General features: G+C 37.6%; 2 protein-coding genes across 9 annotated transcripts in view; both read left to right on the top strand.

Moving 5' to 3' along the window:
• LOC131682841 (cytoplasmic phosphatidylinositol transfer protein 1) overlaps positions 1-16,824 on the top strand; it is a 550,652-nt gene that overhangs the window by 454,835 nt on the left and 78,993 nt on the right. Inside the window, exon 7 of one of the 7 annotated variants that reach the window (XM_058964614.1) lies at positions 119-686. The exons of the other annotated variants lie outside the window; for them this stretch is intronic. Within the exon in view, the coding sequence (XP_058820597.1) occupies positions 119-469 (351 nt within the window). The 3' untranslated portion in view covers positions 470-686. Of the gene's footprint in view, positions 1-118; positions 687-16,824 lie in introns of those variants that run through there. 7 annotated transcript variants of the gene reach the window in all.
• On the top strand, positions 7,062-9,911 carry LOC131682840 (uncharacterized). 2 transcript variants are annotated; one of them, XM_058964613.1, is made up of 5 exons: positions 7,062-7,274; positions 7,384-7,794; positions 8,290-8,414; positions 8,487-8,641; positions 8,854-9,911. In XM_058964613.1, the coding sequence occupies exons 3-5, from the start codon at positions 8,321-8,323 to the stop codon at positions 9,337-9,339; spliced, it is 735 nt and encodes a 244-aa protein (XP_058820596.1). In that variant the 5' UTR covers positions 7,062-7,274; positions 7,384-7,794; positions 8,290-8,320; the 3' UTR covers positions 9,340-9,911. The 2 variants fall into 2 exon arrangements, with proteins under 2 accessions (XP_058820596.1, XP_058820595.1); XM_058964612.1 differs by having other exon boundaries at positions 7,062-7,794.

The raw sequence follows: 16,824 nt of genomic DNA, 5'->3' as shown, positions 1-16,824 counted from the left end.
TTTTTTCATCAGAAAGTTACATGAAGTTTCAGTTCGTGTCGTTGCCCTAAACCCCGGTCATTTTTTGATCGGAGAGCCCCTCTGTGAGTTGAGTTCTAATCGCTTATCACGCTTATAGGACATGAAACGGTCGGTACAGGATCTATGGCGACGCTGGCCCAGAGACTATTTGAGTCAATTGCAACAGCGTTCTAAATGGAAGCAAGCTACAAAGGACGTGTGCGTTGGTCAACTGGTGCTGTTGAAGCAAGACAATACCCCTCCACATCAATGGCCGTTGAAGCGAATCGTCGACACAACCGTAGGGCACGATGGACATGTTCGTGTTGTGGTCAAAACGGCCACGGGATGTTATAAGCGTGCGGTAACGGAGATTTCGGTGCTTCCAGTTGATCCAGACGAAGACACCGTAGAGAAGCAATCCACTTCGTCTACAAGTGGTCTGACTGCAGAAGGTTTGGCATCGTAGATCGATTTCACCCGCTGAACATTGAAACGGACTGTTCCAACGCGGCCGGTATGTTAGCGACAACCACAATGCGAGAAACATTTATAAAATTAAAAAAACCATTACCCTAATTACACATCATACTGTATGCACACACCCCTCGATTCAGTTCCCATCTATTTTATATAAACCTAATTTTTATACACACATACACCTATTGAACACAACATGTAATTAGCAGGAAGCAATGACACAAAAGTCAGTTATATTAAAACTTTCGAACAAACCACATCTCGTTCTTCGTTCATTTACCGAAAGGTCCAGGCAACCGCACCCGCAGTAGCTTTCATACGTCGGTTTTCAAGTACGCGATCGGTCATTGTCGAATAATTTCCGCCGTCAAATATCTCAACGAAGTGAAATAAATCCCGTCGTACACGTATGTTGCTGCTGATGTTGGAATTACATTTACTGCAGGACCTGAGCAACGGAATTGGCGATTGTTATTGATGTGTGTGTTTTAGCTTATTTTTGGGGGGAATGTTGGTGGCTCCTGGAATTTACTGTTGTTGTTAATGTAAACTGCGGTCTTGAATTGAATAGTTGTTACGGTGGTTGATTTAAGATCCTGGAGCAGCTGTTGCTGATGCTAAGCTGGTGATAATGGTTTGAGTAGGCGTAATGGTTGCAATCACATTTATTATAATTTTCTCCTTGTCCTGACAAAAGGTTTATAAACCAGGCTCTCGTTCGATTAATAATTAATTAATTACAAATTAATTCTTTGGACATTGATTTTTGGCCGGGCGGTGAAGTCAACGACATGACTAGACACTGGCATTCCAAAACTGTATCGCAAATCCGACTACCTAGTGACTCAGGTAACTGGTACTGTCAAATTTGATGTTTGGTTAAAAAGGCATAAAACTAGCAGCACTGATGAATCTGTTGTTACATATTTCTAATAACTGTAACCATCAGTTACGCAGGGAAAAATCAAAAATCGGAAAAATATTGCGGCTAGAATTTTCGAATCCTCAAGATACTAAATTTTTGCAAATACTGCTCTTAACTTAGGAAAATGCCAAAAGAAACAACGGCAAGTTTTCTGTGAATAAATCCAATTTAAAAATATCATGCGCTAATTAGTTTACATACTCTACTTTTAAGTTAAAAACAAGCCTCCAGCAGTGATTCAAATCACCGAAGTAAAAAAAAACGATGCCGCCGAATGGATCAACTATACCAGCAGCGGAAGCGAAACAACGGATATTCTGCGCTAAAACTATATATCAAATACACCAAATTCTTTTTTTGCACGGGGGATGCGTTCCGTGCAAAAAAAAACCGTGTAAAAAAATCTGTGTTATTTCGAGAAACCGTGTAAAAAAAATCCGTGCTATTTCGAGAAACCGTGCAAAAAAAATCCGTGCTATTTCGAAAAACCGTGTAAAAAAAAATCCGTGTTATTTTGAGAAACCGTGCAAAAAAAAATCCGTGTTATTTCGAGAAACCGTGCAAAAAAAATCCGTGCTATTTTGAGAAACCGTGCAAAAAAATCCGTGTTATTTTGAGAAACCGTGTAAAAAAAATCTGAATTTTTTTATTAACAGCTATTTGGTTATCGTACTTAACAATGAATACTGTTGGACATGTTAAATGCACAAGGGGGCTGTCAATGTGCCCAGTAGAAGTTTTTTAATTTTTCGAGGAGGTTTTTTTAGAAAGATGTAAATTTTTTATTCGTTAAAAGAAATTATTGTCCGTTGAAAAGCAATAGTTAAAATGGTAAAATGTTTCAACTATTTATAGTTTGTTAACTTTTTGTAGATTACACTGTGCTACAGCGATTTTAAATTTTTTAAATGAACTAGTATAGCAAATGCGATACAAAGTAATGTACACACGAAATTTTGAAGCAAAAAAACATTTTTTGGGACCTTTGTCACAACAAAATTAGCTACGTTGTCATTTTCAGCCGATTTTCGGTTTTGTAACATTTTTTGAACGAAGAAAACTAGACCTTTCGAACAGTATGCGGTCATATACAGTTTGGTACGAAACATTGTTCGATTCTGGGACAACAATATCAAAATTGTCATTTTTTTGCGATTTTTTCATGTAAATGGTTATCTTCTCATTAAAAGAATTTTCATGAAAAGTAAAAAAAATCATTGTGATACAAAGACTCTCTTGCGCAATTGAAATGTCAGAAATTGTCAATTTTCAGCGGCCTATTGATTGGCTTTTACTTAATTAAATACTCTTTCCTGATAAGAGGCAGCAATTGCCATTTTGCAATGTTGACAGACCCCTTCTTTGCAATTAAAATTTCCAAAACTGCACTTTGATGAAAAATTATTTCCTGCAAAGCTGAAAATTCGCTACTTTACACTTAGCGAATCTAGTTTTTTTAACGACTGCAACCTGTGCCTTGGTGGATATCGGTCCGTCCCGCGAGGCAAACTTTGCAAAATCGTACGAAATGGCGACGATAAAGTTTTGTGCATGTGTGTCTCAAAAAGTGTGATGTCCTCTAATTTGTCTAATTCTGAAAAATTTTCTCCTGTCAGTGCGTTTGAGTCGTCTGTATCTATACTAAACCAATTTAGAATTAGAACCGCCTTTTGTCTTGTACCTATTCTTTTCTTTCGTCTCCTAGGTCTGAAGCGGATCAATCGACTATTAATAAATATGATAAAAGATGCCAGCAGTATTATTCGCAAATACTTTATACACTACAACTGTGCTATATTTCTTCTCGATCTTATAACAGAATTTGAAAATTTCTGTTCTAAATAGTCGATATTGGTAGTTGTTATGATGTACCAATAAGCTAGAGTAGTGACAATATTTTTCAGTTCCACAGATACAAACTCCCTTTATTGGATACTTCAGAGTTATTCGCATCTGCTCTCGGAGACCACCAATCCTCTAAACGACTCAATCTGCTCGAACCGAATGCACATTTATACCACTGAGCATTCAACTCGAACATATCACACCGAGAAAGCGATTTGATATTTCCAAGAACCAAAGCTCGAGTGAAACAATCAACATTCTCGTAGGTGCCAGTCCTGCACATCTTCTTGGAACCAGCTAACATATCCAAGCTCGACAGCTAGCAGAATTCACATATATCTCCAGCCAAGCGAAGTGATCAGTTCACTTGTAAGTAGGACCACTCATCCACAAACCAGTCATGAACACATCCGTACCAACGAGAATTGATCATACCAGACGAAGGCCACAGGTCCAGCACCAACTTGTCCCATCTCAGTAAAAAAATAGACTTGTGCCTGTCCCTAACTCTTTGAAAGCTCTATTTAATCAGAGATCACTAATGGGTTGATAAAAAGAAACATCAGTCGTTATCTACTCAGACCAAACAATACGTATTGCGTATCCCTGCATATTAAAATCTCTGCTATCAGTTTCTAGCTTATCAAACTGAACAAGCAAAATTAATATACTTTGTGTAGTGGCACTACACTTGGCCATATACCAATTGCTCCATTGCCAATGCGATGTGATATATGAATCGGAATATTATTTGATGATATCTAAAAAGCATACAATCCTAGAAAAACCATTGCCCAACATTATTGATTTCAAACTACCATAACTTGAATTTTGAATAATTTCCTAAAATTGAAAAATACGCGATTTTTACACATTGGCAGATCATCCCCATTTGCATTGCAAATATCCAATGCCATTTATTTTCATCTGCCGTTACTAAATGCCTATTAATTTTTTTTGCCCGGTTTCTCGAAATAACACGGATTTTTTTTGCACGGTTTCTCAAAATAACACGGATTTTTTTTGCACGGATTCTCGAAATAACACGGATTTTTTTTACACGGTTTCTCGAAATAGCACGGATTTTTTTTGCACGGTTTTTTTTTCACGGGATGATCAAATCATTAAACTTGTATATCGAAATAGGTATTTTATACATAAAAATCGTATTATTTTGCAAAACCGTGCAAAAAAGTCGTGCAAAAAAAACCGTGCAAAAAAAGTGCGTGCAAAAACAGAATCCGGTGTATGGTCAATGAGGAGAATCGCAGAAGGAGATCCAGTAGGCTTGGATCATATGAAGTGCATGATACACAAACGAGATTGATTGCCGCCAACTGGTGCTTGTATTCACCTATCTGAACATTAGCCACTCAATCTGGAAGATATGATTTTTAATAGTCTTCTATTGGCCAATGCCTTTGGGACCGCTATAAGAAGTTTGTCATCATTTAGTTCAGCTGTCACTATGCAACGGTTTGGCCTTACTAAAACTGATGCAGTATGTGGCGTTTTAGGCGACGAATGCTACCTGAAATGGTACCAGCAACCGAATCCGAAAATAGGGTCAATTAGGGTTCCAATGTGATCAATATTACCGTACGCAATGATTTTTATCGATGGTTTGCATGAACTAAATTATTGGCACTGCGATTTGTTGGTTGTTATTGAGATTGGGACATATACAAATGACGTTGTTTTTCTCTGTGATTTTCAACCCCCTTTGCCCCTCACAGCTTTTCAGCACTAAATTCTAACCTTCCCCTTTGAAACAACGTTTTCTCTAAGACCTGCCCCACTTCTTCCGCACGCCGCGAATGAAACATTTCCAAGTATTTTGATACAATTTGTCTCTCACTATGTAGTGGGTGGAAACCACCCCCTAGCAATGATTTACAGGGTCGTTTACCGCAACGTAGACCGAGTTAACGCACACACCTAAAAGGTTCTCAATCAATGAGCATGACCGGTAGAGAAGATGCTCACCAACTCCGACAATGTTTCACTACTCAGGCTGAAAACAGTTTCTCGTAAACGAGGGGTGCTCAAAAGCTCAATTAATCGTCTTCTTTGCAGTGGACTATTAAACAACCGAGGGATGGAAGCACTTTAAAGTCCGCAAACAGAAATATAGGAAACAAAGCAAATCTGATGTAAATTAATTTAATCCCTATCCTTATTCTCCTATACCTTAATCCTAAAACATCATCACTTATACCTAAACTATACTATTTCTTCCTACTTCCTAACTGTGACGTCACACATGTACCTGAGGTATCCGGAGATGCTTCCTGATGATGATGTGATGAACCCGGTCGACCAGGTGAATTGTCCCCGTTGACGTTCGATATGTCCTGGTGGTTTTGACCACCGTAACGATGATAACTCGACGATGACGGGGTCGTTCAATTGATGTGGACTGATCATTCACAATTGACCACTCCCGAACGGTAATTTTAGCTGCAGCATATGAAGACCAAGATGACGATCGCTGCTTCCTATTCCTGCCCGGAACTTGCAACTGTCCAAAACGGTGCGTTGCCCGGATGGATACAAAGGAGGACGACAATAGCGAATCAGTGTTGGCGGCGATCCTGCCTTGCTAGACCGTTATCAATGGCCGGCGAGTATGTCGACATAACAATGGCGACAATCCTGTCCCGCTCGACAATTAACAATGGTCGGTGCGAATGTCGAATTAGCGATGGCGACGATTCTTCCGGCACGCGGCTGGGCTTCCTGTCCGTGTCCACTCGATCCAGTGACGGATAACGATCGGTGGTTTTGGTTCCGTGTAGTCTTCTGTGGGAGATAATTTGGAACCGTGTTCCTAAGAACAAAAAAAGGCCCTGGATGGACCTATCCCAAAGGATATCAGTACATATACATGTAACGTCACCCTACCCTAACTATTAATAGATTTTTACCTTTTTCTTGCTAACTTCCTTTTACAGTTAATGCGCGTCCTTCGTCCTCCTAATAAATTGTACTGTTCTTTTTAACGTGTCTTGTATCTGTAGATTTATAAATTTTAACATTTTAACCAATCTTATTCAGTACTATAATATTTTACTATTAACTAACCGTACTACTAAATAATAGGCCAAATACTTTTAAGTTCCATTTTCATAGGGTTATAAATAATCTTTTTACTGGAATTAAACAAGCAATTAAATCACAATTTACACCACATGTTACTATTTTTTTCTAACCTAACTTTAACGATATTGAACCCGTCGCGCACTACTAAGCTGGTTACTAGTCACGGACAGAAAGAGGACGATTATTCCCGAGCCAAGCTATTTATAGGTCTAAGATTTCACGAGAAAGGACGAAAACATCCGATAATCTACGAAAATAACATAGATTTGACATGTCCATAAGGTTTGGCAACACTGACGCTAGTGGCTCCATCGGTGAAGCGATGGCAGCAACTCAATTGTCAAACTGCTATAATCGAGCATAATATTTATGGCGATTTCGCTTGAACCTGAAACTGAGTCAGGTTCTAACCCCAACTGCTGTCAGTTCATACATTTTGACAGCAGTTGGGGTTAGGAACTGACTCAGTTTCGCTTCAAACGAAAACCACATTAGAGTGTGGACGCACTGATCTAGCTATCTGTGGATACGACTCTGAGAGCCGTAAGCTCAAACGCGTACTAACTATTTTTAAACCGGACTAAGGGCATGTTCAGGAGTGTTTCAATTCTAGATTCAAAATTTATAACAGTTCTAGATTATAAAACTGAAAATTTTAAAACTAAAACTAGTGTTCACCAGCAGTAGTTTTATCGAAAGTTTCATTTCGTTTGGATATATGTATTAGTGCAATATCCAAACAAAAAAATCTATCCTGTTAACCTTGCCCTATAGCTGTACTTTCTACCGCGATTCGACTCGAGAATTATCAAATTTAATTCACATCAAATTGCATTAAAAATGGATAAATGGTACGACGAAATCTACAACACGATAACGGAAGATGATCAGTTTGAAGATTTACTCGAGTTTATGATTACAGGTATGTTTTTCGTTATAGAAAATCACTATCTGTGAGAATGAACAAATTCCGTATTTAATTCCTGAAAGTTGCATTAAAATCGTTTTTTTTTTTTGTTTTATGGAATTAGATGAATGCAAAATTAAAACAAAATCGTGGAAGGGATCGCAGCCCGGAAGACAAAACATAAAAAGAGATTTCGAAAAAGCACAGAATGCAACCATGCGAGATTATTTTGGTGAGCAACCAATCTACGAGGAGCGGCTCTTTTTTAGGAGGTTTCGAATGTCGAAAACCATGTTCATCAGAATTCGCAACGATATAGAGGCTCGGAATGATTTTTTCAAAAAAAAAAGTTAACGCTGCTGGAACGCCAGGGTTGAGTGCTGATTAAAAATGTCTGTCAGCAATTCGTATGCTCGCTTACGGATCGGCCGTGGATGCAGTGGATGATTATCTGAGAATCGGCGCGTCCACAGCACTTCTATCTCTTAGAGTTCTGCAAGACAGTAGTACAATTGTACGAAAATGACTACTTAAGGTTCAAGTTACCTTTTTTAAGCATGTGTTAGAATTGAACGCTTGGTAGTGTGCGTAGAAAAATTTGTGTTCAGCTTTGCCACCGGATTATCCATTTAAACCTTTTTAAAACTCTAAAAGAAGAATATCAGTCGATTTATTAGATCATCAAGATTCAATTCATGCAAAATACCTGCTGGAAAAACCATCGGCTTAGCTAAATGGTGCTTTTGAAAAAGTGGCTGTGGTTTTTTCATTGCGCAGTTGTGTTGCGTACCCCAGCTCGGTGTGGTAGTGTGATAAAAAATCACAGCCACTTTTTCAAAAGCACCATCCAGCTAAGCCGATGGTTTTTCCAGCAGGTATTTTGCATGAATTGAATCGTGATGATCTAATAAATCGACTGATATTCTTCTTTTAGAGTTTTGAAAAGGTTTAAATGGATAATCTGGTGGCAAAGCTGAACACAATTTTTCTTACGCATACTACCAAGCCTTGAGGTAACTTGAGCCTTAAGATCACCGACCAGTTCTGATATTGCTCGCTTGATGGCAGATAACGAAAAGAGGGGTTTCCCTGGCATGATCGGCAGCATTGATTGCATGCATTGGCAATGGAAAAATTGTCCTGTGGCACTCAAAGGTACATATTAGATTTATTCCAGTAGTAGAATTCTCACATACCCATGGTTAAAACTTTTATTATGATTTATAGGACAATATCAAGGAAAAGAGGGCAAACCAACAATTGTCCTTGAAGCCATCGCCAGCCACGATACACGTATATGGCACGCATTTTTCGGAATGCATGGCAGTTTAAACGACATAAATGTGCTAGACAGATCTCCGCTGTTGTGTACTGCTATAAATGTAAGTGTTTCATAGTATTTCAAAGTATTACTTTTTACCAGCTTTGTATTGTAACATCCGAATTGGAATTCATCCCAACATTCGGTACATTATGTCGCACAAGGCTACGTCATATAGCCCGGATTCAATGTGTACATATTAATCTGAACGTTATGAATCAACAGTTTCGATTTTTAAATCGTTAAATGAAAAATGTGACAATTTTTTTTCAGGGAAGCATTCTGAACGGAACTTACGAGTTGCGTGGTAAGCGCCGTACAAAACGGTACCTCCTTGCAGATGGGATTTACCCTGATTGGCCGATTTTTGTAAAAACGATCTCAAACCCGTCGACAGCCAAGGAAAAACTATTTGCAAAAATGCAGCAATCCGTCCGCAAAGACGTGGAACGAGCGTTCGGTGTCCTACAGCAGTGTTGGCATATTATAAAAACTCCATGTCGTATTTGGGATGAAGATACAATTGCAAGCATCATGAGGACGTGCATTATACTGCATAATATGCGCATCGAACATCGCGACATTGATGAGCACTGTATAACAGCCATGGAGAGTACGCAAATGCCTTCCGCTTCTGGTGTGGAGTCTAGTATCGTCGGGACTTTTGCAGAATATTGCAGTATCAGGCCAGAGCTTAAAGATGCATCTTCATATATGGAATTACGGAAGGACTTAATAGACCTTTCTCGTCCGACCTAACCCCCTTTTTTCTTATTTTTATTCAAAAGACTACACATTTTACATTTCTTATAAAAGAAATGTATAGAATTCGCTCAAACTTTCAAGATTTTTTCCGAGGCCCGGCGGGCCGAGTCTTATATACCAATCGACTCAGCTCGACGATTTGGGACAATGTCTGTGTGTGTGTGTCTGTGTGTGTGTGTGTGTGTGTGTGTGTGTGTGTGTATGTAACGGACAAATTCTCATTCGTGTTTCTCAGCAATGGCTGAACCGATCTTATCCAAACCAATTTTAAATGAAAGAACTAAAAAACAGTATGAACGCTATTAATTTGTTTTTGATTCTGATGTTTAGTTTCCAAGATATGAATGTTTGAATGCGTAAAAATGGCGTTTTTTGCAGTTTTTTGAAATTATCTGCCGAAATTGACAACATAGATTAACAATTTATATGTTTTTAGACAGCTTTAACGAATACCTTTCGAACAAGCTATAGATTGTTGAAATCGGACTATTATCAAAAGAGATATTTAACATTAAATGCGGACGAAAGATTTTTATCATTTCCCATTGCCAGAAATGTGACCAAAAACATGTAATCTATTATTAACGCCAAAACGGCTTATTTTAGGTCAATAGTACCTTCGGAGAATTTAATGGAGGCAATATGCCCTTTCTTTTGGTATTGTGCTTTTGTTGATTAATCCCCCTATGAGTGAGATATTTTCACAAATTTTCTTGGAAGTGATTATATCGAAATGATGTCTTCAGCAAATTTGTAGCTCTTACTTTTGCGAATAACTTTACTGAAGACTTCAAATATCTATTTTGAATATTTTAAAAGTTATGGCTTGTTGTTTGTTGATTACTCTTTGTTACCTATTTATTGTACAATATAGTAATAATCCATTGAAATAAGCTAAACATTATTTCGATAAAACGAATTTTGCATTTCATTTTACTATCTACAACAGCTAGAAGTAATCACCGAACACTTCCAAGTTGTCTGGAAGGAACTTGATAACTTATCAGTGCAAAAATGTTCATTTGTGCGAACCTTCTGACTGCAATTTTTCTAACTAATGACCATCGGATCGATCTGAAACATATCGGAAAATGAAAAGCCAAATAAATAACTCCAAGCAACGGCGTAGCCCAGAAAAGGTTTTGGGGTTTAACACCATACAACCCCCCCCCCACCACACCCAAAAAAAATATTGGATTGAAGTTAAAAATTTATTGATTCAGACTGATTTAATTCAATATTACAATAACAATTATCTGATCCGTAGATTGATAACCTGTTGTTGTAAACATCATGAGGACTTTTGATAAATTGTCGGAATGGGGTCCTGATATGTAACTGATCTATTGGTCTTGATTTCACAGTTATCTAATTGCATCAATATCAAATTCCTGCCTGAAAACATTCCAATAGAAACTTCCAGAGTTCTGTAATCAATCATAATCCTCAGATTTATTTTCAAATTGAGCTCGGTTTTGTAGAGATGTACTGTAATAAGGGTCTTTATTTAATAGAAAGCGAAGTAACAATTGATTTACTGTCTATGAAACATAGAACTGCTCACCAAAAAAATGCATAACTTTCAACATTTGCTAAAAATGTTTTTGCTTTTCTCATTCACTCTAAAATTCGTCAATCTATTCCGACACGCAGGGCCGAGTGTCATATGCCAATCGACTGAGTTCGTCGAGATCGGAAAATGTCTGTGGGTGTATGTGGAAAAAAATGTGACCTTTGTTTCTCAGAGATGGCTGGACCGATTTGCACAAAGTTAGTCTCAAATGAAAGGTACAACCTTCCCATCGGCTGCTATTGAATTTTTTATTGATTGGACTTCCGGTTCCGGAGTTACGAGTTGAGGAGTGCAATCACACAGCAAATTCCTATAAAACTGAAATCAAAAATTTTCAAAATCAAATTTGTATTTTTGATGCCAAATGACTTTAAAATGCATGAAACATTGAGATGTTTGACAAAAATTGCCTTTTTTGGACTTTGGTACATTTGTGCCTTTCTCATATAGAAAGGTTAGGCAATCACTCTAAAAATCGTCAATCATACCGGCCCGGAGGGAGAATGTAGTGAGGGGTTGCTACTTTAAAATTAAAACTAGTTTAAAATTTCTTAACAAGTTGAAAATTTTCGGCAGGACCTGGACCTCCCGGATCTTTCTCCATGATCCGCCGCTGGTTTCAAGCGATGTTTCAGTATCACATAGTATCTCAGAATCGTGGCTGTCGATCTATTGTATGTATCTGCAAATCGTACTGAACACGTAATATTCATTTCCACCATTGTATTGAACAGCCATGGAATCATAGTCTGGACAAATGAGAAAAGCACAATTGCACCACTAGGTGGATTAAATCCGGTTTTTATTTTGGGAATAAGTCGAGTTGAGACGAAAACGTAATATGATTAATAACGAGAATAACACTTTCCGAATGTAGAGAGAAATTTATGAAAAATTACGATTTCCATTCGACTCTAGCAGTTCCTGATCTATTTTGATGAGAATTTGATTTTTGTTGTATGTATGTATAGGTCAAATGTTTAAAAACAGTAATTTAAGGTCAAGATAGCGTCATTTTGAAACCGCCGATTTCGGAGGTTTAGTATCTTCGATGAGTTTTACAAACTTTAAACAGCGCATCATTTGAAAAAATAATTTTGACGGTATATCGTCCAAGACGTATTTATGGTGAATTTTCTCAGGTTAATATTCATGACTACAATAAAGTCTCAACAAATTCGCTAAAGACACGAACTCTGTTACTATTTTCTGAAAAATTAATTCTGCATAATTTTCAAACTTCAAAAATTACGGTTTCGGAATTCTGCCGTTTGGACAGTAAGATAGATTTCACCAAACCCCCACCAAACCGAATTTCTGGCTACGCCGCTGACTTCAAGTAAGTAGAAACAAAGTCGTTTTACACTCGTTCGCAAGAAACTTCTTCGAATGCTGAATATCTATTATAATACATTGAAACCCCGATTCTATCAGCCAAATATGAACATATGTTTGATGGGCTCTAGCAGACGAACAAGACTGAATTAGAGTAAATCCTTTCTTGAGCATGTTTTCCTTATCATGGAGATGGAAATATGCAAAAATAAAAAGTTCATCATAATCAGAAATAGTTATCAGACTACACCAAGGGACGGGAAGAATATTTTAACAGCTTCAGTTTATTATAAAGAAAAAAAAATTGCCCGATTTAGTCAATATCCCCATTTTGTCAGCCTAAAATATACCATGAGATTGATAAAAATGGGTCTTTATTGTATGTATTATTCACTGTGTTTCACATTTTTGTAGATTTTTTTATTGCATCGAACTACAACAATTTTAGGTAGTTTTCAAAGGGTTATTTTATAAACTTCTTCCAAAATTTGGCGAACCTATTCCAATTCGTATACCAATTAATTGGTTTACTTAAGGGTTTATATGTTGCAGATAGAGAAAATACTGAAATTTTCAGCTTTTTTCCTACATAATTTTACGAAAGCTTATTAAACAATTTTTCCTAATAAGTATGTGAAAATTATAAACTAATTGAATTTTTTCAATAGTTTATTTTTTTTATTTAACCGTGATTTTTTAATAAATAGTGACCCTCGCTTCACAACGTAGTCTATTTTTCATGGCTTGCGGTGAGCACGATCTCTCGAATTGCTGAACTGAAAATTATGGAATAGAAATGATTTTTTAGAATTCTTTACAGATTTAACTCGCCGCGCAGATAGCTCTGAATTAGACCCGCTGGTGCCCTAAGACGATTTCGCTAGATTTTCAGAGCACTGTGCACCCAGTGACGGAAGGTTATCGATGATTTTCCCAAACGGTTCGTTTTCGAGAGGTTTTTATTTGTTCTTTGGCATTAGGATTAGCGATAATAATTCAAATCAAGGATACTACTGGGAAGTCACCTTTAGAAAAAGTCGATGTCGAAGTAAAATTTGGAACTATGCATGCATGCACTTCAGAGATAGCGTGATATCAGGAGCTGCGATTTCATTTCAACGCTTTTTTTGTGAAAAGGGCGATACTTACAAATGAAAACTTAAGGTTTTTTTCATTAATGCTACATGATGATGATCATGATACTTCAATGCTGATAGGTGGGACCGAACAAGTAAACAATTGCCAAAGGGCGATACTATTTGTCAATTTCAATAGCAAAACAAATTTTTATTTAATAGTTTCAAATACTTTATGAAGTTTTGGGTTTCGATCACTGAATCATACAATCTAAAAAACACAATAGTTCTTAAATAGGAAATAAAACCAAATCTGGAAATATTCACTATTGATTTTCTTTGAATGGTATCACTGCTAGTATCGCCCTTTTCAATAAAAAGCGTAGATTTCTTAGTTCTCAGTAGCGTTGGAAATTTGAGTAAAGTATAAACTTCAAATCGATTAAAAAAAAATTCGATTTTTTTGGCTCAGTACAATATATAACCCCTTTAGGAAAATTCAGTTTTCCCACCACAATTTAGATATTTTTTTAACAGAGCATTAACAATAATTCGTTGGTATGTCCATTTTATGGGCCATTTTTTCGCTTTCCCATTGATTTGGTTTGAGATTTGTAGCACTGATGTTGTCCTATGCTGATTTGAGCGATTCTCTGAGTCCTGCCACTATCCCATGTAGTACGTGTTATCAAAAACATCGCGAAGCATCAAGTTCTAAATGTTCTAAAACGATATAATATCCGAAGAGAGTTATAAGAAATGTCTCATCGCACTGTTAGGTGGATTAAAAACGTTTTTAACAATATTTCCGCTGAAATGAGACTTTTTAGAGCTATCGTGATTTTTTAATGATTTTTTTAAATTTGAAAAATGCAAGAATGTTGAGTATTTTTTTCACCTTTGCAAGAATGGTGGGACTCAAAATATGTGTTTAGGCAGCACTGTTTTGTATATTTTTGCTTGGCTTCCTGGCAACGCAGCAAATGAAGCAGTGAGTCGCGGTACAAAGTTCATAGGTTATGTAAACAAACTAAAGTGAACCTCTCGGTGGAGAACGTTGCATGGTAATGTTTAACCTTACTTTCTTGACAGTTCAAAGAGATTGTTTACATGATCTTGGAATTTTTGTTGATTCGATCATAGTATGAGAAACTTGGTTTGGTTCGCTGCCAAATGTTAACACTTTCCCAACAAGGTCGCTCAGCTGTATTTTTTAATTAATGTCGGCATCATACATTGTTCCGATAAATTTAACATTTTTACTTTTCTTGTACATGATTCATTGAAGAAGCAAGGAATTTCTAGCCAAACATTTGAAAAATGCCTACTGCCAAATGCAAAAAAAATCGAATTTTGATGTTCTCTATTAAAATCCTGGGACAGAACCTGTTGGTAGATGTTTTCTTTTTCTTTTTTCTGTTCATTTTATCTCTTGTCTTGCATAGCCACTCTTTCTTCCTCACATATTTTAAATGGACTGGCTACATTTGACAGCCCCCCTGACTGCATTTGACGGTTCCCTTTGGCTGCATTTGACAGCTCCCCCTGGCTACAATTGACATTAGGTTTTTTCGTATCCACACGTTCCGTCCCAGTTAAAAACTATCTATCTGGCCATGTACATAAACATAACGCAACAATGGATTATGAAGAATTTTGATAATGATTTTATAACAAATTATAAAATAGCCCGGCTGATATAAAAGTCCTAACTAGCAATACACTTATTATAAATTGATTATAAAGGATTATTGTAACTGATTCCAAAAGGATTATAAAGGCAGTGAAATACGTACTCAATGAATTAAGGGGTGTGTCTGATGTAAGCAATATGCGCAATCAAACTAAATAAAACAGTATTCAATTTTTAAATAGAATTATAATGAATTCGACCAAAACTTCTTTTGCCTTTTTCTCATTTTCAAATGTTTGGGTAGAATTTAGACTATTTTATCGTTGTTGCGATCAATTTCGTTTGGTTTGTTTTGTTCACAATGTTAGTCGCAGAGCATTTTGGTGATCTATGGCAATTGATGACCTTTACACCCCACACTAGGTCCGCTCCTGTTGCAGCTGTTTCACCCTGTCCGGCACCGAGTCAACCGATGGTTCAACCTGCGCCGCACTCGTCTGTCGCTATGTCAATGGCAGGGACTTGGATTAAAGGCCAAAATTTCAGCTACGGTTGGTGGTGTTGCTGCAATCGGTTTGCCTTCGGCCACGTTGGACATACGGCTAACGGGAATATTCAGCGATTCCGATTCGAAGGAAGCAGCGCCAGTAGCAGACTGCTTCGGTTCAGCAATACGCTCCGGTATCGGACGAAGCTAACACTCCGACAGGACGAAGGTTTCAACGAGGGGCTCAGGCATAAGTAGCAGAGTCCTTGGACTTCCTGCTTGTCGAGTGAACAATTCCGACGAAACCACTGCCGCTCTCGCCAAGTTTGATCACCGTAATAAGTGCGACGTCAGCGGTATAGTGCCAGGATTAGTCGAGAACAGTACCAGGACTGACTTGCCAAGAGCTACAAGATTAAATTCAATGCGTTTTTAAAGTGACCATAGTATAACGTAGAGGCTTTAGCCAGATGATTTATTCAGCAGAATAAAGCAAAATTACCCAAAACATAAGACCTGGCTGCCGAAGTGAATCCACACACATCATCACCTACAGAGGCAAGCAATATTGGAACGCAGCGAAATTCCTCACAATGAATTGATCTCGTTATGTGAAATTCCAGGAAGTACAATTTTCATAGCACAATTTAGTCGACCGAAATTGTAGTCCTCAGTCGAAAGAAAGACTGATAGAGTAGCAGCAGCTAGGAACTTTCTTTCGAAAGCTAGCACCGGTTTCGCGTATCCTGCGCTAAGAAGAGAGCGTTAAGACAGATCTCCGAAACATGTCAAGTGCTATCAGATGAGAAAAAACGTCGCATCTACGACCAGTACGACAAGGACGGTTTGCTGACCAACGGTTCCGTCTGGTACCACCATAACACACGGCACCGGTGACACATATATATTCACAACATACTAATTACTTATCCTTCCGAAAAAGTAAATAAATTGACTATGCAATTTATCATTCGCTGCCTAGTTATTTCCTGCCAATTTGAACAAGACAGCAGTTGCAGAAAGCTTTATTGCGGTGCAAAAATGATGGCAACTCGGGATATAATATAAATTTACATATAATTTCTCCTCCCTGATATTCTTCCAGAATGTATAATGCTCTGCATTCTTATCACTCCTATCAAATCCTTCTTACTCCTTATCGTCAGTGCCGAGCACTGTTTTGCATTTGCCGGCTAAATCAACGACAATGCGATAATCGTCAATCGACGAAACTTTTGCTGTAATGGAACTTGAACACGAATAATAAATAATTGTTCCATTCGAAAGCGATAACCTTGTTGTCCTCATGTTTGCAGCTATCATACGCTGGTAGGCATTCTGACCAATGGAAACGTTTTTCGGTATGGGCATTGAA

Source organism: Topomyia yanbarensis, chromosome 2 (assembly GCF_030247195.1).
Source record: "Topomyia yanbarensis strain Yona2022 chromosome 2, ASM3024719v1, whole genome shotgun sequence".
Taxonomy (NCBI): Eukaryota; Metazoa; Arthropoda; class Insecta; order Diptera; family Culicidae; genus Topomyia; species Topomyia yanbarensis.
This window is presented reverse-complemented; position numbering and strand designations above follow the sequence as displayed.

What these genes read in the sequence shown, in the direction of transcription:
- LOC131682840 (XM_058964613.1), top strand. Translation starts at nt 8,321, where the DNA reads ATGGCAGATAACGAAAAGAGGGGTTTCCCTGGCATGATCGGCAGCATT. An exon ending in TTGTCCTGTGGCACTCAAAG is followed by an intron (nt 8,415 to 8,486) that starts GTACATATTAGA and finishes TATGATTTATAG; the next exon opens with GACAATATCAAGGAAAAGAG. An exon ending in TGTTGTGTACTGCTATAAAT is followed by an intron (nt 8,642 to 8,853) that starts GTAAGTGTTTCA and finishes ATTTTTTTTCAG; the next exon opens with GGAAGCATTCTGAACGGAAC.